At 39.6% G+C, this 27,766-nt stretch overlaps 1 protein-coding gene across 2 annotated transcripts in view; it reads left to right on the forward strand.

The window, feature by feature from the left end:
• The window catches only part of Trs20 (TRAPP subunit 20), an 82,936-nt gene extending 77,677 nt beyond the window's left edge, over positions 1–5,259 (forward strand). For both annotated transcript variants that reach the window (XM_053787789.2, XM_053787790.2), the window contains 2 exons: positions 213–330; positions 3,869–5,259. In XM_053787789.2, coding sequence (XP_053643764.1) covers positions 213–311 — 99 coding nt within the window. In that variant the 3' untranslated portion in view covers positions 312–330; positions 3,869–5,259. The remainder of the gene's footprint in view (positions 1–212; positions 331–3,868) is intronic.
• Positions 5,260–27,766: the final 22,507 nt, after the last annotated feature.

The following is a 27,766-nucleotide window of genomic DNA, read 5'->3' on the forward strand; positions in this document are numbered from 1 at the left end:
GGGTTTTGTGCTTAATATGAATGTAATGATGTATTCTATGTCTCTTTGCCTCACTTTTAAAATACTGTATGTATCTAGTCTCTGCTTATGCTGTTATCTAAAGTGCAGTACTCATAGTACTGTACTAAGAAGTAGCTGAAGAGGTGAGGTGATTGAAAATGCTTTTGCACTTGGATGTTACTGAAAATAATAATATATTTTTTTTTTTGCAGCACTCCATGAACCCTTTCTATACTCCAAACAGCCCCATAAAATCTGCAGCATTTGAGAAGAAGGCACACTTTTATGGGAGAAAGTATCTAACTGGCTGAAAATAATTTTAAATATAAGGTAATTTTATATGTAAGGTAGCAGGTGATTCATGCTCATGTCCAAATATTGTGTTAATTCCAGTCATTGTGATGAGATTTGCCTTTTTCTATTTATATATTCTATCTACATCTTTCTTGCTAATTATGTTACCAAAGAGAGCATGATTGTACATATTGTATGTATAGAACAGTAAATTAATGGAAATTTTGATATACAGTATTCAACTGAGCACCAAAATAATGAATCTGATACTTCAGAAAGTAAAAGAGTTTGGTTCATTATTCAGTCCTTGATTTGGTCTTCAGTTTGTACTATAATATTTTGTTTTGGAAAATATTCTGTGAAATGTTTCCTTTAGAACTTCACAGTCAGGCAGAATGGATCATAAGTTCAGGAAGCCTCAAGCCCAAGGTGCTCTGAACATATGGTATTGTTATTATATCTGTTTAGTTTAATTTTTTTTTTTTTTTTTTTTTTTTTTTTTTATAAAAAAGATCATCTTAGGTTAAAGCAAATGCATTCTCACTGAGTATATGATGTACTTTCCTGTTTTTGATATACAGTGGACCCTCGGTTATCGGCCATAATCCATTCCAGAAGGTCGGCCTAAAACTGGAATGGCCAGAAACTTAAATATTTCCCATAAGAATTAACGTAAATACGGTGGTCCCTCGTTTTTCGTAATTAATCCGCTCCTGGAAGTGTGACTATTATCGAAACTGACGATTTTCGAATCCATTTTCCCCATAAGAAATAATGTAAATCCAATTAATTCGTTCCAGACACCCAGAAGTATCAACAACAATTTTTTTTTTACCTTGAAGATAGATTTACATGCACAAAAGAATGAACATTCAACATGACAGTTACCTTTATTGAAGGCTGTTGTTGATGAATGGAAGACAGGGAGGAGGAGGGTGGGAAGAGAGGTTATTGTTTGGAAGGGAAATCCTCCTCCATAAGGACTCTAGGTCACTTCAGGGGTCACTTCCCTAGCTTAAATATAGATTTACATGCAGAAAAGAATACCAAATAAATGTAAAGCACTAATAAAATGTTAATGAACATTGATGAGTGGAATGGTCTGCCTAGTAGGGTGATCGAAGCTAAGACATGGGTAGTTTCAGATTTAGGTTGGATAAATACATGAGTGAGAGGGGTTGGTTTGAATCGGGCTTGCACATGAGTAAATAGGTTTATCAGAGCTTATTGCTTGGGTAGCAGTTATGCTGTTAGTGTGTTGGATTTGTGAAGGACCTGCCTAGTATGGGCCAACAGGCCTATTGCAGTGTTCATCCTTTCTTATGTTCTAAAAGCTATGACTTGGGTAGTTTCAAATTTAGCTTGGATAAATACATAAGTGAGAGGGGTTGGATTTGAGTCGGACTTACACCTGAGCTTATTGCTTGGGTAGCATTTGTTCTTTTAGTAGGTTGGATTTGTGAAGGACCTGCCTAGTATGGGCCAACAGACCTATTGCAGTGTCCCTCTCTTAAATTCTAAAAGCTATGGCTTGGGTAGTTTCAAATTTAGGTTAGATAAATACATGAGTGAGAGGAGTTGGATTTGAGTCAGACTTGCACCTGAGCTTTTTACTTGGGTAGCATTTGTTCTTTTAGAAGGTTGGATTTGTGAAGGACCTCCCTAGTATGGGCAACCAGGCCTGTTGCAGTGTTCCTCCTTTCTTAAGTTCTTACGTTCTTATTTAACATCACACTTACCTTTATTGAAGACTTGGTTGTGTGAGGGAGGGATGGAGAGTTTATTGTTGGAGAATATGACACTAATATCAACTCTGCAGCTTATTTATCTATCACAATTCAACTAATATGACATAAACAATACTAATAACATAGAAACATGGAATATATTCTAGAATGAATAAAATAAGTCATTATGTATGTCACAAGGTGTTTGTGTTGTGTTGTGTTGTGTTGTTGGGTGTATAAGGGCCACTGAGAGTAAGCCGTCCATAATGGTGGTGAAGCAGCAACTGAGGTGGCGGTGTTTTCTGTAGCCCTATATAACTCCAACAACATTGGAGGAGTTAGTAGTCTCGCTGAATCACTGAAGAAGGCACTCTCTACCACCATCACAACCACTATCACCATCACTACCACCTTCTACCACTATTGCAACTACCACCACCATCACTACCACTTTCTACGACTATTACAACTGCTACCACCATCACTACCACCTTCTACCACCATCACTACCACCCTATACCACCATCAACCACTATCACAACTGCTTCCATTCTACCACCACCTTCATATTTTTCTACAAACTTTTTCTTAAATTATGTATGTTTCTCACATTCTTTACCAAACGGCTGGCACTAGAAGGTTTCTTTGGAGCCATGGTGACTTATTTAGCAGTTGCAAGCACTAAATTAAATGGAATATTATGAAATGTGTCATATGAACTCGTGGGATCATCTTCACTCACTGATAAACAATGGCACACTGGCTGGGAATGGAATGTGAGGTGGCTCAGGGCTGTGTGTATACATCCCAGACGAACGGCTATTTGCGAGTCAAACGAAGATTCACGAGCCAATGTTTTGATGAAAATAACGGTACGATTTTCAAAAATTACAACTATTGAGCCTTACGATTATCAAGGGACCACTGTACAATTAATCTGTTCCAGACACCCAAAAATATTAACAAAAGATTCATTTTTTAAAGATTAGCTATTTTTTACATACACAAAATAATGAGAAAGAAATATAAAGCAATAATTTTACTAATAAACGAACATTACATACCTTACTGAAGACTGTTGTTGGCATATGGAAGAAGGCGAGGAGGGATTACTTCCCTTCTTTGTCTTTTACTGCCACTAGGACCAGGTTGTGAGTCACTGCACCCCTGTTGCACAAAATAACTGTCCACTTCCTGCCTGCCTGCTGCACTCTCTGCCTCCCTGCTACACTCTCTCCCTGCCTGTTACACTCTCTGCATGCCTGCTACACTCCCTGCCTTCCTGCTACACTCCCTGCCTTCCTGCTACACTCCCTGCATGCCTGATACACTCCTTGCCTCTATGCCTGCCTGCCTTAAATTCTATCATGTTTTTCACTTTCTTTACCAAACGAACTTTACTAGGAACTTTCTTTGGGCCCATGGTTGCTTATTTTGCAGTTGCACTCAATAACCACAAAAAACAATGGATTATAGCGAAATGTTTGGATGAATGCGTGGAGGCTTCCTCACTCACCCAGAGACACAGCCAGACTGACTCATGAATGCGGCGGAGTGGCGGGTGGACGCGTCCAATATGGCCGATAACCAAAATAACGCCCGATAACCGGGATAGAATTTCAGCCAAAAAAGTGGGTGAAAACCGAATTGGCCGATATCCAGAACGGCCGATAACCGAGGGTCCACAGTATGTACCCACAAGTTTATGCAAAAGCTTTCGTAGTTGTTTCGACTCTTTTTGAAGAGATATTTGAAGTGATTATTGCAGATGTTTCCCATCTTGAGTGAGCTGTTATTAATGAAGCTGTTGTATTTTGTTTGCACTAAAAAACATGCATGTGTTGCAGATAATCTGCAGCAGAATAGAAGACAGTGTTAAAGGTATCCTTGCGAGGGAAAGAATGTAGCAGACCATCCAGTGGTGTAGCAGTGTGAGAATAGCTAACAATAACCTCTTTACCTCTCCAGTGACAGTATGCCCATGAACTAATGATACCAACCATCTACTACCAGCTTGATTTGTATCTCATGAAAGAAAATATATATTGGTAACTAAAGTATGGAAATTTGGGAGTAGAAAAACTTAAACTCATCAAAGGTACTATAGTATATGTTAAGTTTAGTTCTTGAAAAACAGCAAAGTCACTTAACTAGTTTTCTAATCCGATTTTGATTCAGGAAATTAGTTTAATAGATTTTGTGAAATGACAATGGAAGTTTTGTTGCAATAGGCCAGTTTATTGTATAAATGTGTACTGCATTGGATATTGCCCGCCTTGGCCGAGTGATGACACTTGTGACTCAGCTGGGAGGTCAGAGGGTCAAGCTTCCACATTTCATGCAGGTATGCCTTTAAAAAAAATGGCTGCATTGAATTACCTTTTTATATACTCAAATGCAGTAATAGATGAATTTTTACGTCTAAGAGTATTAGAGCTCTGGAGGTTGGAAGTGCACATTGAGTGATGAGGTAGAAATGTTGCAATTCAGAGCATTATTTGTTGTATGTTGTTTACTCACATGTGGTGAGACAGCTAGAGGAATAGTGATGGTGAACGTGATTCTGTCAGAGAACAAGTGAGGGTGAATGTAATTTCTTTGGGTCATCCTACCTTAGTTTAATTTTATTCAGTAACTAATAAACTAATATTTGCACATACACTAACAATATTTTTCTTGAAATCAAGTAAATTGTGCAGAATATTTTCTGATATTTTATGAATTTCTCAGGATATATACCAAATACAGTGGACCTCCGGTTAACGATATTTTTTCACTCCAGAAGTATGTTCAGGTGCCAGTACTGACCGAATTTGTTCTCATAAGGAATATTGTGAAGTAGATTAGTCCATTTCAGACCCCCAAACATACGCGTACAAACGCACTTACATGAATACACTTACATAATTGGTTGCATTCGGTGATCGTTATGCGGGGGTCCACTGTAATTCACAGATGAGGGTTTTAAAAATGGGATTTGTATGCATTTTTGGACTCTACTTCATCCCATAACTATGTTTGCCACTGACACAGAGGTATGCTAAAAAAGATAGAAAATTTAACAGGAAAATGTGGTCACAGATTTATATTGCATATTTCCTTATGTATTACATACATTCCACACATTTGTACCATTTGTGTTTAATGTAAATATTAAAGTGTGTTATTAGGTCATTTATGCAAATTATAATATACATCATAATTGTACAAGGTTTGCATAATAAATAAATTTTCTGATTGTGTGTACTTTTTGTAATACCCTACAGATTTTCTGTCTGTATACAGACTGGGAAATTCTGAAATGTTGGTAAAAAATTTATTTACAGATTTTCTCCATTCAGCAGGGAAAAAATTTTCCGCTCATATTGAAGGGACTTGAGAAGAATGGCTGTACTGGTACCACTTACCAAATGATATAGGAAGGTATAGATATCTAAAGCATTTGATCCTTCAGTTCTGGTGAAGAGTTCTTGTTCAAATTGAAGCTACTATCTCTTGGATCAACCCTGATTACCTTTTATTCCTCAAACACTGTATAACCTCTACTGATTTATCATGTCCCTATGAACATAATTACAATAACATAGCATTTGGTTGCATGTAAACCACTATGTTAGAAAAAACATAACCAAATTATAAAATTAACACCACATTCTGTAAACAGTACTGCACATGTATTTAGAACATTTTTGTATGTGATAATATTAAGGATGCATTTGTATATCTAGTAAATATTTTGTGCATTTTGAGCTTCAGCACTTTGGGGCTGCCTCTTGACTTGTTCTTAACTGAATTTGTCTCTGATCGGTACACACTTTTTTAACTTTTAATAGAAAGCCCCATATATCAGAACATCCTGACTGCTTAGTGTGTTTGAGATCTCCTGAAAGTCTTGCTGTTAGTGTTGACATCTGTGACTTTCAACACCTAGTTTACTAAATTAACTTTGAAGCTTTCAGTTTTTCCTTGTACGTACCCTCAGTGCTTCTGCTGTCTTTTTGCTGTGTGGCTTTCTCGAGTTTAGTGCTTGCCTTGCTAATAATATTAATAAATAATTTTGCTATATGTAATCTTGATATTACACCCGTGTTACCGTGAAACACTGAATGACTCGCAAATTTGGCACCTTTCACAACTAAAATAAAAATAATTGGGTCTACTGGTCTGATGTATGATTTGTTTTGTATACCTTTGAATTTAAAATGTGTTCCTTTAGTCTTCTCTAAACCATTTTATCAAGATCAGGTATATTCTGTTTGAACAACTTCTCTCTCTTTTTTTTTTTTTTTTTTTTTTTTTTTTTTTTTTTTTTTTTTTTTTTTTTTTTTTTGCTAGACATTAATCAGATTCTCCTCCAGGGACCTTTCTTGATGTTGGTGAGGGGCTTTTAATACAAGGAATTGGACCTGATCTCCCCTTCCTTGGATTGAACTTGATTACTTCATGTTTCCCAAGTGTCATCATATGACCCTATGGGTTTATTACCTCTTCCCCCTCCCCCCATTGTGAATATAATAATTATCAGATTACATTTTTGTCCATTCAAGGGATACAGGTGCCTTGATACCAGTGAGGGGCTCTTAATCCAATGAATTGGACTTTGTCTTCCCTTCCTTGTATTGCACCTGAATACCTTCCATTTCCCAAATACTGTATGATTCCTAGGGGTCAGGTGCCTTCCATAAATATAATATCTTTTCTCAAATTTACTGGGACAGAACTGTTTTTCAGCAGCACTTTCAATACTGACAAGGTTGCCAGCCTCATGACTAATGTTTTCAAGGTACCTGACCCGTCAGGAGAGGTACTTCAATGCCACTGAGGAACGCTTGATACAAGGAATTGGACTTCTTGCCTTCCTTGGATCAAACCTGAGTGCCTACCCTTTCCCAGGTGCTGTTTAACACATGGGTTCAGCACTTTCCCCTATTTATAATAATGCTGGTAAAAAAAAAAAAAAAAAAAAAAGGGCTCTTGATTGAAAATGATAACCCTATCAAGGGGAGGTCTTTTAATACCTTTGAAGGTCTCTTGATTCCAGGACCTGGACTTGCCTCCTCCCCTTCCTTGAATAAAACCTGAATACCTCCCACTTCCCATTCACTATGTGACTTACAGGATTAGCGCTTCACCAATGAATGTAACACCACGATTATAATTTACGTTGAGTGCTAAGTCGATGTGGGTCGTCTAGCGCAAGACATGGCGAAGGTTTGATCTTCTGTCTGTACCATGAACCCTATGAGTAGTGCTGCAGTGCTGCATGACCCTTGTGGGTTTAGCACTTAGTTTTGATTATAATAATATGAGTAGTGCTTCTCCATGATTAGCTGCACTGTATGACCCTTGTAGGTTTAATGATTCTTTTTGATTATAATAATAATTCTCCATGATTATATTCCCTATGAATGTGATAAAAATCCCCTTGTTGGACTCATTGGTGAGAAGTGGTACAGTGAAGAAGAGGAAATTTGAATTATGAGTGACCATATATATGCCATACCAGGGACCACCCCATCCATTTTTCCATGATATGAAATTGTTATTTAATGGAGTTTACAGCCTATCAACTATGCTGGGGCCATTAAGGTTTTCACCAACGGACAAGAATACTTTAATCTCAAGAATGGAGATTACAGTAAACTCTAGTGTATACACTCGGCCCATGCAATAGAATCATGACCCTTGTAGGTTTAGCACTTCTTTATGCGCTGTATAGCCCTTGTGGCTTAGCGCTTCTTTTTGATTATAATAATAATTAGCACTTCTTTTGATCATAGTAATAACAATCTTCAAAATCAAACTTGGAAACTTTTATTGGAGCTTCTGCTGTATAATCCTCCGGGTTTAGCGCTTCCCCCTTGATTATAATAATAATAATAATATTGGAGCTTCTCCCAGGGGAAGGTGGAGCTTTCTCTACAGGACTCCACTATCCACTGCTGCACTGCACTGCATGACCTAATAATAATCCCTCTCCCTCTTGCTACCCAATACCCCTGCACCCTTCCCTGCCCTGCTGTGCTCTATGACCCTTCTAGGTGTAGAGCTTCTTTTTTATTATAATAATCTACAGGAGACTCTTGTCTGCAATTAGGTACTGGAGTAGCACACTGTGTGATCATCAAACCCTTCAAGGCTCTTGATCCAAGAAATTGAAGTTGACCTACCCTTCTTAAATTGAATCTGATCACCTCCCATTTGCCCCCCTGGCACTCCATCATCTATACCTGGACAGAGTAATTTATATAGGAGAAGGGGTTACTAGCTCATTGTTCCTAGCATTTTAGTAGCCTTTTACAACACGCATGACATACTAAGGAAAGATTCTTTTCCACTTTCCCATGGAGATGAAATGAAAATGAAGAAGAAATAAAACTATTAAGAAAATAGAAGAAAACTCAGATGAGTGTGTATACATATACATGTACATGCATGTGTAGTGACCTAAGTGTAAGTAGAAATAGCAAGATGTTATCTCTGGAACAATGTCATTGATGATCAGACCAATGAATGGATGCTAGTCAGAACTGAAGAGATGAATCTGAAGATGAAGAAGGTTCAGGAGATTGCTGTGAAAATCAGCAACTCTTTTTCTTTGTTATCAAATGAATGCGAATCAACCACCCATGATCTCCCAACAAAGACAATTGTTAATGATGCAGTGAAGCCAGCCAGTGAAGACATCCCTGCAAAGACCATCTCTACAAAGACCACTGAGAATGCCAATCGAGCTAAGAACATTGTTTTAGTTGGGGACAATCAGATTAAGTTTATGGATAGGGCATTTTGTCTTAGGGATAGGAAGAGGAGGCAGAGGGTATGTTTTCCTATGCCTGGGATAAAGGATATTGTTAGCCATCTGGACAACATCATGAGAAGTAATGGGAGCAATCCTATTATGTCTCAGTGCTGGAGGTAACAATGTTGGCAGACATAGGAGTGAGGACCTGATTAGCAGGTATAGGTCAGCAATAGACATAATTAGGAAGAAGGGAGGGAACCCTGTGATATGTGGTATTTTGCCTAAGAGAGGAGTTGGAAATGAATGGTTGTCCAGGGCAATTGGTGTCAATTGCTGGCTGGACAAACACTAAGCAAAATTCAGTAACATTCATTGACAACTGGGATCTCTTCTACGGCAGAAATTACATTTATGTCACGAGTGGGGTTCACTTATCTAGGTCTGGGGTGGGGGCACTGGCCATTTCAGTAGAGGGAACTGTTAGGGCTCTAAACTAGAAACAGTTAGTGGTATGGGTTTTTTGGGGGAAACAGAGAAATCCCAGTGTAGTAATATTGTGAGTTTTAGGGGAACTAATAATAGGCAGAATGAGGTGGATATTGGAAAGCCAGTGGCACTAGGTGACAGGGACAGTAATTGGTATAGTGGAAAAACAGAAATGAGCAGGAAGGGTAAAGAGAAAGGAGGGTCTTTAAACTTATATTATGCTAATAATCGTAATGCTAGGAATAAGATGGACGAGTTGAGATTAGTTTCAAGTGCAGGTAACATTGATGTATTTGCCAAAATGAGACGTGGTTTAATTAAAAAAAAATCGGGACATGCCTGCTGAATGTCACATTCAGGATTTTAAACTGTTCCAAGTAGACAGAAATATCGGGAAGGGGGTGAGGTGGCATTGTTTGTCCGAGACAGCTTGAATTGTTGCATTGAAATGGGTATAAAGTCTGCCTTTTTGTTATTTATATACAGAGTCTGGATAGAATTTTCAGAGGAACATGAAAAATTTATTTTCGGCATGATATACCGTCCCCCAACCTTAGATAGGGACTCTTTAAGGAAATTGTTAAGGCCACAAAGCACGATAACGTAGTAATTCTAGGGGACTTTAACTTTAGTTAGATTGATTGGAAGTTCTTGACTGGGAATTTAGAGTCTAACGACTTCTTAGAGGCAGTTCAGGATTGCTTTTTGAAGCAGTTTGTGACAGAACCTACAAGGGTAAATAACCTACTTGATTTGGTTCTGGCAAACAAGGAAATTCTTGTTAATAATTTAGAAATTACAGAGGAATTTGGCACAAGCCGAATATGATAGTAGGTATAACTCAGTAACTGTCCCAAATTTTTGCTTAGCAGATTACAATGGGCTTAGAGAACACTTATCATCTGTGGACTGGGGTAACGAAGAGAGCTATCAATATGACAGCTTTCTAAACACTATAGTACATGCTGAACACAAAGAACATTTATCCCGTATAAAAAAATGAGATCGAATAGAAATGACCCAAAATGGATGAATAATAGGCTCAAATATCTTTTAGGGCAAAAGAAAGGAATTTATAGGTGTATCAAAAGAGGTGAGGGTCATCTTATGAATCAGTATATTGACATTAAGAGGGACGGTAAAAAGGGGATAAGAAAAGCTAAACGGTATTACGAAATTAAAGTTGCTAGGGATTCGAAAACTAACCCAAAAGGTTTTTTCCTGGTTTATAGAACAAAAGTTAGAGAAAAGGAGAATGAAATGTGCTCTATTCTTAATAATTATTTTCTCTCGGTTTTCACTCAGGAAGACACTAATAATATCCCAATAATTAGGTTTTATAGTGGGCCTGAAAAAGATAAATTATGTAATATCACAGTCACTAGCGAAATGGTTATCAAACAGATAGACCGGTTAAAGCAAAATAAATCCCCGGGCCCTGATGAACTGTTTTCAAGGGTTCTAAAAGAGTGTAAAATGGAACTTTGTGAACCACTGACTAATATTTTTAATATTTCTCTTCAAACAGGTGTAGTGTCTGATATGTGGAAGATGGCTAATGCAATTCCTATTTTTAAAGCAGGAGACAAGTTGTTACCGTCAAATTACCGCCCAGTAAGCCTGACCTCAATTGTAGGCAAATTATTAGAGTGAATTATAGCTGATAATATAAGAAGCCATCTGGATAAGCACAGCTTGATTAATGATACTCAGCATGGATTCACAAGGGGCCGTTCCTGCCTAACTAATTTATTAACCTTCTTCAGTAAAGCTTTTGAGACTGTTGATCACGATAAAGAATTCGATACTATTTATTTAGATTTTAATAAGGCTTTTGGTAGAGTTCCGCACCTGAGACTGTTAAAGAAAGTGGCAGCTCATGGCATTGGGGGTAGAGTGCTGTCATGGATCGAGTCATGGCTCACTAATAGGAAGCAGAGAGTGTGCATAAATGAGGATAAATTCGAGTGGGAATCTGTAACAAGTGGCGTTCCACAGGAATCAGTCTTAGGCCCATTGTTGTTTATAATATATATCAATGATCTTGATGAGGGAATTACTAGTGAAATGAGAAAATTCGCCGATGACACGAAGATAGGTAGGATAATTGATTCAAACGTAGATGTCACGGAACTTCAGGAGGATTTAGACAAACTCAATTCCTGGTCAGAAAGTGGCAGATGCAGTTCAATGTAGATAAATGCAAGGTTCTGAAGCTCGGTAGTGTCCATAACCCTAGTACTTATAAGTTAAATAAAGGAGAACTAGTACTTATAAGTTAAATAAAGGAGAACTAGTACTTATAAGTTAAATAAAGGAGAACTAGTCAATGTAATGTTAGGTTATTTTTCAAGAAAACTACAATATACAATTTTTTGAATCTTACATTACTCTATGAACCAGTGTACGATATTATAAGTTGTGTATTATGTAATATATACTTTTTAAATCTAAAATGTACAGATTTTTTTTATTAACACATCAACTGTTTCTCACCATGGCAGAGTGACCCGAAAAAAAAGAAACATTTTCATCATCATTCACCCCATTTCTGTCTTGCCAGAGGCGTGCCGACACTACAATTAAAATACTGCAACATATCTTCACCTCTCCTTCAGAGTGAAGACAATGTACTTCCCACCTCCAGGACTCAAGTCCGGCTAGCCGGTTTCTCTGAATTCCTTCATAAATGTTACTCACACTCCAACAGCACGTGCGGTCATAAAAACTATTTGCCTCCACTCGCTCCTAACACGCTCACACTTACTTGCTGGAAACGTTTCGCCTACACAGTAGGATTCTTCAGTCAAATACAAAGGCAGCAGTGTAGTAGTGAAATGAAGATGATGTAATTAGTATATCAACCTTAGATTTTTATTATAATCAAAGAAAGCGCTAAACCGACAAGGGTCATACAGCGCTGCGGATCAGAAAAGAGTGCTGAGGCTATAAACGGCTAGGTGGAGAGGGGATCAGAGGTGAGGGGACAAAAGGGCTGGAAGGGAAGCTAAGGGCTATGTGTCAAAGTTCGTACAGCAAAGCAGTTGCCAACAAAAAGTAAAAAAGTGATTGTAAGTCAAAGGCAGGACCATCTGCAAGAAGGGAAAATACATCAACCTTAGAGAAAAAGTATTTGAGGTGGTCATTCCCTCAATTTGGAGAAGAGTTCAGGTGAGGGACTGGCCACCTCAAATACTATTTCTCCAAGGTTGATGTACTATCACCCTCATTTCACTACTAAACCTCCTGCCTTTGTATTTGACTGAAGAAGCCAACTGTGTCAGCGAACCATTTCAACAATAACGATACCCAGATGTTGCACATGTGTCTTAGTCATCAACCTCCGTATTTTATAGTATTTTCAACACAACCATTCCCTTCCATGTATTTGTCCAGCCTTTTCCCTAAGCTAGTAGTAGTAATAGTAGTAGTAATAGTAGTAATGGTAGTAGTAATAGTAGTAGTAATAGTAGTAGTAACAGTAGTAGTAATAGTAGTAGTAATAGTAGTAGTAATAGTAGTAGTAATAGTAGTAGTAACAGTAGTAGTAATAGTAGTAGTAATAGTAGTAGTAATAGTAGTAGTAACAGTAGTAGTAATAGTAGTAGTAATAGTAGTAGTAATAGTAGTAGTAATAGTAGTAATGGTAGTAGTAGTAAGTTTATTGAAATATCAAATTACTTACGACTAGTTGTGCTTTGTTAAACTTTATTAATTACCCATATTTATATCTGTTGAAGATAGATGTTATTTTGCTCTTCCCGTCTGCGTTTCTGTGTTCCCGAAATCTGATATTCGGTGACCTAGCAATTCTGAAAGCACAAGTAATGTACATACATTCTTTCCCTACAAACTGGAGAATGGTGGCCTGGTGGCTAAAGCTTCCGCTTCACACACGGAGGGCCCGGGTTCGATTCCCGGCGGGTGGAAACATTTCGACACGTTTCCTTACACTTATTGTCCTGTTCACCTAGCAGCAAATAGGTACCTGGGTGTTAGTCGACTGGTGTGGGTCGCATCCTGGGGGACAAGATTAAGGACCCCAATGGAAATAAGTTAGACAGTCCTCGATGACGCACTGACTTTCTTGGGTTATCCTGGGTGGCTAACCCTCCGGGGTTAAAAATCCGAACGAAATCTTATCTTATCTTATCTGCAGTAACTTCTGTATATTAACATTTTTAGCTTACTTTTTGTATTAGGACTGATGAAGCCACTCGTGGCGAAACGTTTCTTTTAATAAATGTTTGAGTAAATGGTTTAGAAAACCAACACGATGATAAATGAAACATTTATGCTACAATTGGGTATCTTTATACTGAAAACGTTTAGGCAGCCAATGGCTTCTTCAGTCCAATGCAGAGAAAGGTGAAAGATGAGAAGTTGAGGTAATCAGTCCTTCAGCCTGGACACATCACCTTCCACCTTCTCTGCACTGGACCTAAGAAGTCACTAGCTGCAGAAAGGTTTCCAGAATAAAGATACAAAAATGATGAACAAGTGTCTCATTTAATAAATGTCGTCAATTGCACACGTTTCTACAGCGTAGGCGAAACGTTTTAACACTGAAGACACCAAACTGTTGCACACATGTCTTACTCATCAACTTGACGGTATTGTATACCATTTCCAACAAGTAACCTTTTCCCCAGTTAGTCGGTATCACCAGATAATTTACAATCAATCGTCAAGAAATTTAAGGCACATAAGTTCCCGTTCATTTTTCCACTGTAATCTATTTTGTCCATAACTACTTTCGCATTTGTTTTGTCTGCTTTCGTAAGGTGAAGTCCAGGATCTTTTCTTAATTCATGGTATAACTTAACAGATCTTTGAGGACAATTGTGCTGTACAGGTCTGAGCTGTGTCATCAAAGATTTGTTAAGTTATACCATGAATTAAGAAAAGATCCTGGACTTCACCTTACGAAAGCAGACAAAACAAATGCGAAGTAATTATGAACAAGGTAGATTAAAGTGGAAAAATGAACATGTTATATTAGAAGACGGGAACTTACGAGCCACTTAACACTTTATGTGTCGCTTCTTTATTTTATTTTGGTATTGTAGGGATTTTTTTCTGTAGAACATCAACATAAGTTTCGTAAGTGTACAGGAATTAAGGTTGTTAGGTGTGTTGGTGGTTCAGTTTTCCGCAGCTACACCCGCTAGACTCTTCCAATGTGGAACCTCCACAGGTATAAACCTTGTCCTACTTGTGATGAAAATGGTTTTGAAAACTAACAGGTTGAAGAATGAGACACTTGTGCAACATTTGGGAATTTTGTATTCAGGAAATGTTTCGCCAGCCAGTGGCTTCTTCAGTCCAGTGTAGGGAATAACAGTGGAAGACGAGGAGGAGGTTGAGGTAATCAGTCCCTCAGCTGTGAGTCGATATAACCAGAAATGTCCATTTCTCAAGACTGATGCAGTGAACACATCGACTCCAGGCTGAGGGACTGATTACCCAATATTTCTTCTCGCCTTCCAATGTTATTCTCTACACTGGACTGAAGAAACCACTGGCTGGCGAAACATTTCCTCAATACAAATTCCCAAATGTTGCACAAGTGTCTCATTCTTCAACTTGTCCAAATTATTTGCTCACCTGTCTTTTAAACCATATATTGTTCTGACTCAGAATTCTGTATCACTCCAGCTTATTGTAAAACCCTCGGTTCACTTTGTTGCTCTTGTTAAACTTTTCCTATTTAGAAGTTAGTAGAATATCTCGTTTATCCTGCGGCAACCATCTCTATTAACTCTCACACATTCTATTAAACTTTTTCCATTATTCTCCTTTTCAGCAATTTTGCATCGTAAAAGAAATATTTTTTTATGCACCGTCTATGGCACTATATATTAATGGTTTACAAAACCGACACTTATGTGAACGAGGCACGTGTGCAACACCTAAGTATGTGATAAATGGTTTAAAACCGACAAGTTAAAAATTGAGACACTTATGCAACATGGAAATCTTTACTGAAGAAACGTATCGCCTTGTCGGTTTTAAACTTGTCGGTTTTAAACTTGTCGGTTTTAAACTTGTCGGTTTTAAACTTGTCGGTTTTAAACTTGTCGGTTTTAAACTTGTCGGTTTTAAACTTGTCGGTTTTAAACTTGTCGGTTTTAAACTTGTCGGTTTTCTGAATCATTTATCAACAGTTCTTGTCAGACACAGCAACATCGTCACTACTTTTTCTATCTCCATATTTATTCTCCTCTGGATTTAACTGAAGAAGCCTGTCGTGTAGGCGAAACAATAAAGATACCCAAGTGTTACTCAGTAATACTGGAGACGGCGGAAAACATCTTCAAACGTCTGAACTGAGTGACTGATCACCTCACACTTTCTTCTTGTCTTCCATCGAATTTTAGATACTGGACTGATAAAGTCATTGGTTGGGAAACGTCTCTATAATATAGGTACCCAAGTGTTGCACATGTTTTATTTATGTTAGATAAAAAGGACATAAGTGCAAGTAATGCGGCATTATATTGTGACATTAATTGCACTTGTGTCCTTTTACCTAATATATTTTCGGTAATTTTACCAACATTATTGCAATGTGTCTTATTTATCATTTATAAATGATTTTCAAAACCTACAAGTAGCTGAACAAAATAAGATGTGCAACACTCGCGTGGAAACATTGCATCCACCAGTGGTTTTGTCTGTCTAATACAGAGAAAAATACTTCAGATGGTACACAGCATGAAGAAGTAGTTTGAGGTACTTAGTCCCTCAGTCTAAATGAACCATCTGGAGATGGTGGAAGACTTGGAGAATTGGTTAGAGGTGATCAGTCTCTCTGTCTTGCTCATCTGCAACACTGTTGTGGAACAAGGTAGAAGAAAAATGGCATTGTGATACCGACAACATGTGGAAGACAACATCTCTCCGCGGGTCCTGAAAGAGGAAGCAGAGGTGCTATGTGTGCCACTAACAACAATCTTCAACACATCTATCGAAACGGGGCGACTACCTGTAGTATGGAAGAAAGCAAATGTAGTCCCAGTCTTTAAGAATAGAGACAGACAGGCATTAAACTACAGACCGGTGTCACTGACATGTACAGTATACAAAGTCACGGAGAAGCTTACGGATAAGCTTACGGAGAAGCTTATCAGGAAAAAGGTGGTGGAGCACCTAGAATGGAATGAGCTTATACACGATAACCAGCACGGTTTCAGGGAGGGGAAATCTTGTGTCACAAACTCACACTCACACGAGCTTTTAAATCTCTGCACAAAATTCAATTTAAACCAGCAAATAATAGAGCCTACTAGACTGGAGAATACACTAGACCTCATCTTCACTAACAATGATGATCTGATAAGAAATGTCACCATATCAAAAACAATATACTCAGATCACAACATAATTGAGGTTCAGACATGTATGCGTGGAGCCCCAGACCGACATAATGAGATTAGTCACGAGGGAGCATTCACCAAATTCAACTTCAATAACAAAAACATAAAGTGGGACCAAGTAAACCAAGTCCTAACCGATATAAGCTGGGAAGATATACTAAGCAACACAGACCCCAACTTATGCCCAGATTAACTTGGTGGCACTCGATGTATGCACAAGGCTTATTCCTCTAAGAAAAAGGAGGAGTAGATGTAAAATAGAAAGAGACAGGCGCTCCCTTTACAGGCGACGGAAAAGAATAACAGAGCGGCTAAAAGAGGTCAATATATCTGAAATGCGTAGGGAGACACTGGTCAGAGAAATAGCAAGCATCGAACTTAAGCTAAAGGAATCTTATAGGAGTCAGGAATCGCGGGAAGAACTAAAAGCCATAAATGAAATCGAAAGAAACCCAAAGTATTTCTTCTCCTATGCCAAATCAAAGTCGAGAACAACGTCCAGTATTGGGCCCCTACTTAAACAAGATGGGTCCTACACAGATGACAGCAAGGAAATGAGTGAGCTACTCATGTCCCAATATGACTCAGTTTTTAGCAAGCCGCTAACCAGATTGAGAGTCGAAGATCAAAGTGAATTTTTTATGAGAGAGCCACAGAATTTGGTTAACACAAGCCTATCCGATGTTATCCTGATGCCAAATGACTTCGAACAGGCGATAAATGACATGCCCATGCACTCTGCCCCAGGGCCAGACTCATGGAACTCCGTGTTCATCAAGAACTGCAAGAAGCCCCTATCACGAGCCTTTTCCATCCTATGGAGAGGGAGCATGGACACGGGGGTCGTCCCACAGTTACTAAAAACAACAGACATAGCCCCACTCCACAAAGGGGGCAGTAAAGCAACAGCAAAGAACTGCAGACCGATAGCACTAACATCCCATATCATAAAAATCTTTGAAAGGGTCCTAAGAAGCAAGAGCACCACCCATCTAGAAACCCATCAGTTACACAACCCAGGGCAACATGGGTTTAGAATAGGTCGCTCCTGTCTGTCTCAACTATTGGATCACTACGACAAAGTCCTAGATGCACTAGAAGACAAAAAGAATGCAGATGTAATATATACAGACTTTGTAAAAGCCTTCGACAAGTGTGACCATGGCGTAATAGCGCACAAAATGCGAGCTAAAGGAATAACAGGAAAAGTCGGTCGATGGATCTATAATTTCCTCACTAACAGAACACAGAGAGTAGTCGTCAACAGAGTCAAGTCCGAGGCAGCTACGGTGAAAAGCTCTGTTCCACAAGGCACAGTACTCGCTCCCATCTTGTTCCTCATCCTCATATCCGACATAGACAAGGATGTCAGCCACAGCACCGTGTCTTCCTTTGCAGATGACACCCGAATCTGCATGATAGTGTCCTCCATTGCAGACACTGCAAGGCTCCAGGCGGACATCAACCAAATCTTTCAGTGGGCTGCAGAAAACAATATGAAGCTCAACGATGAGAAATTTCAATTACTCAGATATGGTAAACACGAGGAAATTAAATCTTCATCAGAGTACAAAACAAATTCTGGCCACAAAATAGAGCGAAACACCAACGTCAAAGACCTGGGAGTGATCATGTCGGAGGATCTCACCTTCAAGGACCATAACATTGTATCAATCGCATCTGCTAGAAAAATGACAGGATGGATAATGAGAACCTTCAAAACCAGGGAGGCCAAGCCCATGATGACACTCTTCAGGTCACTTGTTCTATCTAGGCTGGAATATTGCTGCACACTAACAGCACCTTTCAAGGCAGGTGAAATTGCTGACCTAGAAAATGTACAGAGAACCTTCACGGCGCGCATAACGGAGATAAAACACCTCAATTACTGGGAGCACTTGAGGTTCCTAAACCTGTATTCCCTGGAACGCAGGCGGGAGAGATACATGATTATATACACCTGGAAAATCCTAGAGGGACTAGTAACGAACTTGCACACGAAAATCACTCACTACGAAAGCAAAAGACTTGGCAGACGATGCAACATCCCCCCAATGAAAAGCAGGGGTGTCACTAGCACGTTAAGAGACCATACAATGTGTCAGGGGCCCGAAACTGTTCAACTGCCTCCCAGCATACATAAGGGGGATTACCAACAGGCCCCTGGCAGTCTTCAAGCTGTCACTGGACAAGCACCTAAAGTCGGTTCCTGACCAGCCGGGCTGTGGCTCGTACGTTGGTTTACGTGCAGCCAGCAGTAACAGCCTGGTTGATCAGGCTCTGATCCACCAGGAGGCCTGGTCACACACCGGGCCGCGGGGGCGTTGACCCCCGGAACTCTCTCCAGGTAAACTCCAGGTAAACCCACTGGAGTTTTACGACAAGGTAACAGAAGACATGAGAGAGAGAGGGGTGGGTAGATTGCATTTTCTTGGCCTGTAAGAAGGCTTTCGACACAGTTCTAAACAAGAAATTAGTGTAAAAGTTAGAGGAGCAGGCAGGAATAACAGGAAAGACATTGCAATGGATCAGAGAATGCCTGACAGGAAGGAAACAACGAGTGATGGTACGTGACGAGGTGTCAGAATGGGCACCTGGACCAGCGGAGTCCCACAAGGTTTAGTCCTAGGGCACGTGCTGTTTCTGGTATATGTAAATGACATGGCGGAAGGGACAGATTCGGAAGTGTCCCTGTTTGCAGACGATGTGAAGCTAATGCGGAGAATTCAAGCAGATGAGGATCAAGTGGGACTACAAAAGGATCTGGACGGGCTGCAACAAGTGAAGGTCAGGTGGCGGTGTGTGACCAACAAATGAAGGTCAGGTGGCGGTGTGCGACCAACAAGTGAAGGTCAGGTGGCGGTGTGTGACCAACAAGTGAAGGTCAGGTGGCGGTGTGTGACCAACAAGTGAAGGTCAGGTGGCGGTGTGTGACCAACAAGTGAAGGTCAGGTGGCGGTGTGTGACCAACAAGTGAAGGTCAGGTGGCGGTGTGTGACCAACAAGTGAAGGTCAGGTGGCGGTGTGTGACCAACAAGTGAAGGTCAGGTGGCGGTGTGTGACCAACAAGTGAAGGTCAGGTGGCGGTGTGTGACCAACAAGTGAAGGTCAGGTGGCGGTGTGTGACCAACAAGTGAAGGTCAGGTGGCGGTGTGTGACCAACAAGTGAAGGTCAGGTGGCGGTGTGTGACCAACAAGACTATATCAATAGAAATTCTTTCATTCTTGGCGAGGTCACTCACATCTTTTAAGCGAATAGGAAAATTATCTACCTCACTGGGGACTTATCTACCTCACTGAGGACTTATTTCCATCTCACTGGGGACTTATTTTCACCTCACTGGGGACTTATTTTCACCTCACTGGAGACTTGTTTCCACCTCACTGGGGACTTATTCACCTCACTGGTGACTTATTCACCTCACTGGGGACTTATTTCCATCTCACTGGAGACTTATCTACCTCATTGGGGACTTATCCACCTCACTGGGGGACTTATCTACTTTACTGGGGACTTATCCACCTCACTGGGGACTTATCTACCTCATTGGGGACTTATTTCCATCTCACTGGGGACTTATCTACCTCCCTGGGGGCTTATCCACCCTACTGGGGACTTATTTACGTCCACAGCGGGCAATACGGCTCATCATTTTCGACTCATTAAGACGGTAAGTTATCTAAAGTTCGTATTAAAACTTCACTCGTTTGCATGTTACTAAACAACGTAATTATAAGTTAGGGGTCTCCCGCTGTGTGTGTGTGTGTGTGTGTGTGTGTGTGTGTGTGTGTGTGTGTGTGTGTGTGTGTGTGTGTGTGTGTGTGTGTGTGTGTGTGTGTGTGTGTGTGTGTGTGTGTGTGTGTGTGTGTGTGTGTGTGTGGCTGGCTTGAGTTATTACTGTGATGGATCAACAGTATACAGTAAGGTGTTGTGATCTTCACCCTCAGGATGAGTGACACTACCTCTTACACTCGACCCTCCAGCAAGAATCTAACAATCTATGAAATATCAGTTGACAATACATGCGTCTACAGTAAATGCAGATTTTTCTTATTACGTCGGCTGCTTTCCTACTAAGGCAACCCAGGAGTCCTAAAGGCCTGTTATCCTGGGTGTAAAGGGAGCAAAATAAATACAGCAGAAAAACTTTTGACATGTATTATCCTTCACTAATTTAGAACAGAAGTATGTACACTATATACACTACGTACAACAATAGGTCTTAGTGCACTCCACGGTAAGCAAGGCAGAATAGAAGCCTCTAGAGAGCAGACTGTGCTTCAACCAGCTCTAGAATGGGAATGACAAGGGTAGATAGGAGAGTGGTACCCACATAACCTCTGCGATTGCCAAACCCATCTTCTCATTGGCTGGAACCTGGATACTGGTTGAACGACGGGGCTCCATCATCAACCCTTAGTACCTGGTTCGCTGGTTGGGGGAGATAGCCTTTCAATGAGGGTGTGTACATGCCCCGAATGAAGGTTACGTACTCTTTGCATGCCACACCCGAGATAGACGAAACACTTTCATCATCACTACATCCTTACTATCTTGCTAGAGGAGTGCATACACCACAGTCATAAAACTGCAACACATTTCCACGCTCCTTTGGAGTGCAGGCACTGCACGTCCCACTTCCAGGACTCAAGTCCTGCTAACCGGTTTCCCTGAATCCATTCATAATGTTACTTTGCTCACACTCCAACAGCACGTCAGGTCATAAAAACCATTTGCCTCCTCTCACTCCTGTCTAACACGTTCACGCACTCTTACTGGAAGTCTAAGCCCCTCACATGCAAAAACCTTCTTTACCCCCTCCCTCCAGCCTTTCCTAAGGCGACATCTATCCCGCCTTCCCTCCACTATAGATTTACACGCTCTCCATCCTCTCTAAATGTCCGAACCACCTCAACAACCCCTCCTCAGCCATCTGGATAATACTTTTAGTATTATCCCCATAATAAATTTATCGTACAATTTAAATATAAATGTGTAATTATTGAGGAGAGTTAAGCAGATGGACACACACACAAATGGCTCATTAAGCTACACGTGTCCATTTGTGTAATCATTAAATGTTATTGTTTTTTCAAGTACTTTCAATTACGCACAATAACAGAGCACGAAGGTATTATATATATATATATATATATATATATATATATATATATATATATATATATATATATATATATATATATATATATATATATATATTTCTGCAGTCTGAGAGCAAGTATTAGTCAAAACTTACTTCAAGTGTGCCTGGATATATACAAAGTATCGACATAATGTGCGGCAGGATACATACGAAAGCAGCACTTTATTGGTATACAGTATCGGCAGTAATTTACAGAAATAAAATTGATATTGTCATTGTGGTCGAATAGGGAAGTAAACAACTTCTATCAAGGCTGAGGGACTGAACACTTTACTTGCTGCCTTAGCTGACTCTAGTGCCTTAGTCACTTCTGTATTCGACTGAAGAAGCCTACTGAGTAGGCGAAATGTTTTGTGAATATAGATACAAAAACAATCTGGAGCAGTGTACAAGAAAATGTCGCTCACATCGCAGGGTGAGCGACTCGTCTCCTGGAACACTTGCGCTGATCATGTTCCGGTATTTCGACTCCTGACCACTTCAGCTTCAGATAGTTTTATCAAATAAAACACTTCTAACATTGGTTCTTTAAGTGGACGAATTTGTGTCCATTTCCCTCTAGTTATCGGCGGTTACTTGACCTCTTACTTCATTCTATCATTCTACCGGGGGCCGCGGGGGCGTTGACCCCTGAAGTCCTCTCCAGGTATTCTCCAGGTAGACGTATTATTTCTACGATCACATCATTCTGCCACATTTTCATGCTATAAATGGTAAAAAATGTCCTAATATCATTTCAATCTCTTACGTAAGCATTTTCAGTAATAATATATAAACATATTGCGTAAACAGAAGAGATAATATAAATTACTTTGATACAGCTTACGTGAATAGAGATAATATAAATTACTTTGATGCAGCTTACGTGAATAGAGATAATATAAATTACTTTGAAACATATTATTTAATGGAGAAAATACAAATTACTTCAGAAAAGGCATTTGTAATGGAGTCAGAGATATTAGTATGCAGCCGGAGGGATGGTACACAGCTACTGTCTGTAAATTAGGAGTTAATAGTGACTATATAGAAAGTCAGAGGTTATAAGAGATAATAACCAGGTGGATGGCAGCAGATGGCCTCAGCTCCCCGACTCTGTCTTACCAAACTTTCTTAATAAGCTGTGTCGTTGTTAAACTTGTTATAACACCGTCACCTTCTAGCACTTGATAAGTGTGTTGCAACATAAGAATGCAGGATCAGTGCAGTAGTTGTAATGTGGTGCTAGCCAAATGTACATGTCATATTTCATGTACATCACTGGTAGCCACTTTTTGCACGTTATAATAAGGCAGCTTTAGAGCGCGATAGATTATTGCTTATTCACATGAATCCAGAATTTGAGTGCGAGGTGACTGCTAGTTGTGCTTCTACTTTTACAGGAAGAGGGAGAGGAAAGTGAGAAGCCCAGGGTAAGACACCTCGCATGTAGGGTCAGCCCTGGATCCCTCAGACCCTCATCAGTCTTGAAGTCGTTTACAACATGCTAAAATTTGTCCTCTGTACGGAAGTTTAAAGCTGTAGCACTGAGTTCCCATGGTGAGGATTATGTAACCTTTACAAAGAAATAAACTTATTAATAAGGTTAGATAAGCTTCCTAAGGTTCTTTGGTACAAGATTGTTAATTTTTACATTAACACACACACACACACACACACACACACACACACACACACACACACACACACACACACATATATATATATATATATATATATATATATATATATATATATATATATATATATATATATATATATATCTGCAAGGAATTCGCAAGAGCAGGCGAAATATACACAAACACTGATCTCTGGGTGAAGGAGACTCGAACCTACAAACCTTAGAACAAGGTACGCAGTTCTATACCTGTCTACCCACACTGGACAATACCTTGGCGTGCAGCTTGCGCTACACGTTGATCCAAGGCAGCCAGCTTTCAGGGAGAAGGCTTACAGATTTTCATCTCATCCCCTGCATGCATGAGCCTTACTAGAGAATTTTAACAATGCGAATTCCTTGCATTGTTAAAATTCTCTAGTAAGGTTGATGCATGCAGGGGATGAGATGAAAAGCTGTAAGCCTTCTCCCTGAAAGTTGGCTGCCTTGGATCAACGTGTAGCGCAAGCTGCACGCCAAGGTATTGTCCAGTGTGGGTAGACAGGTATAGAACTGCGTACCTTGTTCTAAGGTTTGTAGGTTCGAGTCTCCTTCAGCCAGAATTCAGTGTTTATATATATATATATATATATATATATATATATATATATATATATATATATATATATATATATATATATATATATATATATATATATATATATATATATATATATGATGTCTTTGAAGTTTTTAATATTTTAGAACACAATCTATATTCTGTATGTGTGTGTGTGTGTGTGTGTGTGTGTGTGTGTATGTGTGTGTGTGTGTGTGTGTGTGTGTGTGTGTGTGTACTCACCTAATTGTACTCACCTAATTGTGGTTGCAGGGGTCAAGACACAGCTCCTGGACCCGCCTCTTCATTGATCGCTACTAGGTCCTCTGTCTTTCTGCTTCCAGAGCTCTGGCATACCTCGTTATAAAGCTATGTATGGTTCCTGCCTCCACTACATCACTGTTAGGCTATTCCACTTCCTGACGACTCTATGATTGAAAAAATACTTCCTAACATCCCTATGACTCGTCTGAGTCTTCAGCTTCTAATTGTGACCCCTCCTCTCTGTGTCCCATCTCTGGAACAACCTGTCTCTGTCTACCTTATCTATTCCACGCAGTATTTTGTATGTCGTTATCAAGTCTCCTCTGACCCGCCTGTCCTCCAATGTCGTCAGTCCGATTTCCCTCAGCCTTTCATCGTAGGACATTCCCCTTAGCTCTGGAACCAACCTTGTTGCAAACCTTTGCACTTTCTCTAATTTCTTGACGTGTTTGACCAGGTGGTGTGTGTGTGTGTGTGTGTGTGTGTGTGTGTGTGTGTGTGTGTGTGTGTGTGTGTGTGTGTATACTGACCTAGTTGTACTCATCTAGTTGAAGTTGCAGGGGCCGAGTCCAAGCCCCCTGGCCTCGCCTCTTCACTGGTCGCTACTAGGTCCCTCTCCCTGAACCGTGAGCTTTATCATACCTCTGCTTAAAGCTATGTATGGATCCTGCCTCCACTACATCGCTTCCCAAACTATTCCACTTCCTGACTACTCTGTGGCTGAAGAAATACTTCCTAACATACCTGTGATTCATCTGTGTCTTCAACTTCCAACTGTGTCCCCTTGTTACTGTGTCCAATCTCTGGGACATCCTGTCTTTGTCCACCTTGTCAATTCCTCTCAGTATTTTGCATGTCGTTATCATGTCCCCCCTATCTCTCCCGTCTTCCAGTGTTGTCGTGTATGTGTGTGTGTGTATATGTGTGTGTGCGTGTGTGTGTGTGTGTGTGTGTGTGTGTGTGTGTGTGTGTGTGTGTGTGTGTGTGTGTGTGTGTGTGTGTGTGTGTGTGTGTGTGTGTGTGTGTGCTGGGTACAAGGCAGTGTCTCACGCCTGGTGGCACCATAAAGGAGCATGGTAAAGCAAGCGTAGAGCCAGACCTTAAGCCAGGCTTTACTCCTCCGCTCCCACCAACCTGTACTGTACCTGTGACTAGTGTCTAGAATGCTTCTCTTACCAACAAACACTTATCTCATATATATATATATATATATATATATATATATATATATATATATATATATATATATATATATATATATATATTTATATATATATATATATATATATATATATATATATATATATATATATATATATTTATATATATATATATATATATATATATATATATATATATATATATATACATATATACTATATATATATATATATATATATATATATATATATATATATATATATATATATATATATATATATATATATATATATATATATATATATATATATATATATATATATATATGTTAAAGTGAGTTGAAGAGGAACTTCTTAAGAAACTGATCTTGTTCTTCTTAGCACAGACTGAAAGAGAGCAGAGAGATAGATAAATAGAGAGAGAAAGATAGATAAGTAAATAGATAGATAGATAGATAGATAGATAGATAGATAGATAGAGAAAGAGAGAGAGAGAGAGAGAGAGAGAGAGAGAGAGAGAGAGAGAGAGAGAGAGAGAGAGAGAGAGAGAGAGAGAGAGAGAGAGAGAGAGAGAGAGAGAGAGAGAGAGAGAGAGAGAGACAGACAGACAGAGAGACAGAGAGAGAGAGAGACAGAGAGACAGAGAGAGAGAGAGACAGAGAGACAGAGAGAGAGAGAGAGAGAGAGAGAGAGAGAGAGAGAGAGAGAGAGAGAGAGAGAGAGAGAGAGAGAGAGAGAGAGAGAGTATAGAGAGAATATTAAAAACTTTCCCCAGCCAGCCGTCTGGTAGTTCTACCAGAAGACTGGTTGCAGTGGAATGACTTTCACAGATGCTGGACTGAACCAGCTTCTATTACTCAGTTTATCCTTAAAGGTCAGCTTTATTACACAATGTCTGGTTCACAGGTCAGCTTTATTACACAACATTTCACTTAAAGGTGAGCTTTATTACACAGTTTCACTCAGAGGTGAGCTTCATAACACTATGTTTAACTCACACTAGATCTTCATTACACAATGTTTCAGTCATATGTGAGCGTTATTACCATGTTTGTGTCACAAGTGAGTTAGTTGTTGGTGAGTTGTGAGTTGTTCCAGCCATGGTACTTTGACCATCACTCTACCTTGGATGCTTGCTTTTCGTTTTGCATGGAATTTCATTATGATTATTATATATCATACAGAAACGCTATATATATATATATATATATATATATATATATATATATATATATATATATATATATATATATATATATATATATATATATATATATATATATATATATATATATATATATAGAGCAATAAGATCATGACGGGATTGTGTGTCAAATTTGATGGTTATGGTTCCGTTATATAAGTTGGTAGAATTACCGACAATATGTAAAGTAAAAGGACACAAGTGCAACTAATGTGACATTTTATTGTGGCAACGTTTCGCTCTCCAGGAGCTTTGCCAAGTTTACCAATATTTTATGTCAAGCTTGGCAAAGCTCCTGGAGAGCGAAACGTTGCCAAAATAAAATGTCACATTAGTTGCACTTGTGTCCTTTTACTTTTCAGTTTTAATAGTGGAGACAGTGGAAGAAGTTGTGAGGTAGTTTTAAGGCGTTCACTCCCTCAACCTTGAGAGAAGGTGTTTAGTCTCAGCCCTGATAGAAGGTGTTCTATGCTTCGGCGTTGGAAGGCAGCGAGGAGTCTGGATCCCTGTGAACCACTGCTACACTTTAAGACAGTAAATCCCTGGTCTTGACTTGTGTGGGGAACACGCCACCTGCCAGCCTACCAGCCTGCCAGTCTGCCAGCCTGCCAGCCTGCCTGCCTCACACCTCCGCCATGCCTCGTATTAGCTTGGGGACTCAGAAAAGCTGGTGAGGAGAGGGAATACCGAAAATGATATGGTAAAGCTACAAGAGTGCCGGTACATACCGCGGGGATGGTCAGACAAGTGGTTACTAGATTTCAACCTCAGCAAGTGCAAGGTTATAAAAACTGGCGGAGAAGGAAGACCAGACACAAAGTACAATCTAGGGAAGGATGAAACTGAGGTTACAAGTAAACCTCAGAAAAGAAAAAAGGCGTAGAGGTGAGGATAACAACAAGAATATTACCAGAGGTGCAGGTCAATCAAATAACCACAGCAGTCTATGTGCTTCAAGCAAACTTAAAAAAGAATCCTTCACGACCCTGTACATGACGTGTATGCAACAGTTGGGTATCTTAATTGTTGAAACCTTTCAACAATAAAGATACCCAACTGTTGCACATGTGTCATAATCATTAACTTGTCGGTATTTTATACCATTTTCAATACAATGTTGTATGTC

Source organism: Cherax quadricarinatus, chromosome 47, assembly GCF_038502225.1.
Source record: "Cherax quadricarinatus isolate ZL_2023a chromosome 47, ASM3850222v1, whole genome shotgun sequence".
Lineage (NCBI taxonomy): Eukaryota > Metazoa > Arthropoda > Malacostraca > Decapoda > Parastacidae > Cherax > Cherax quadricarinatus.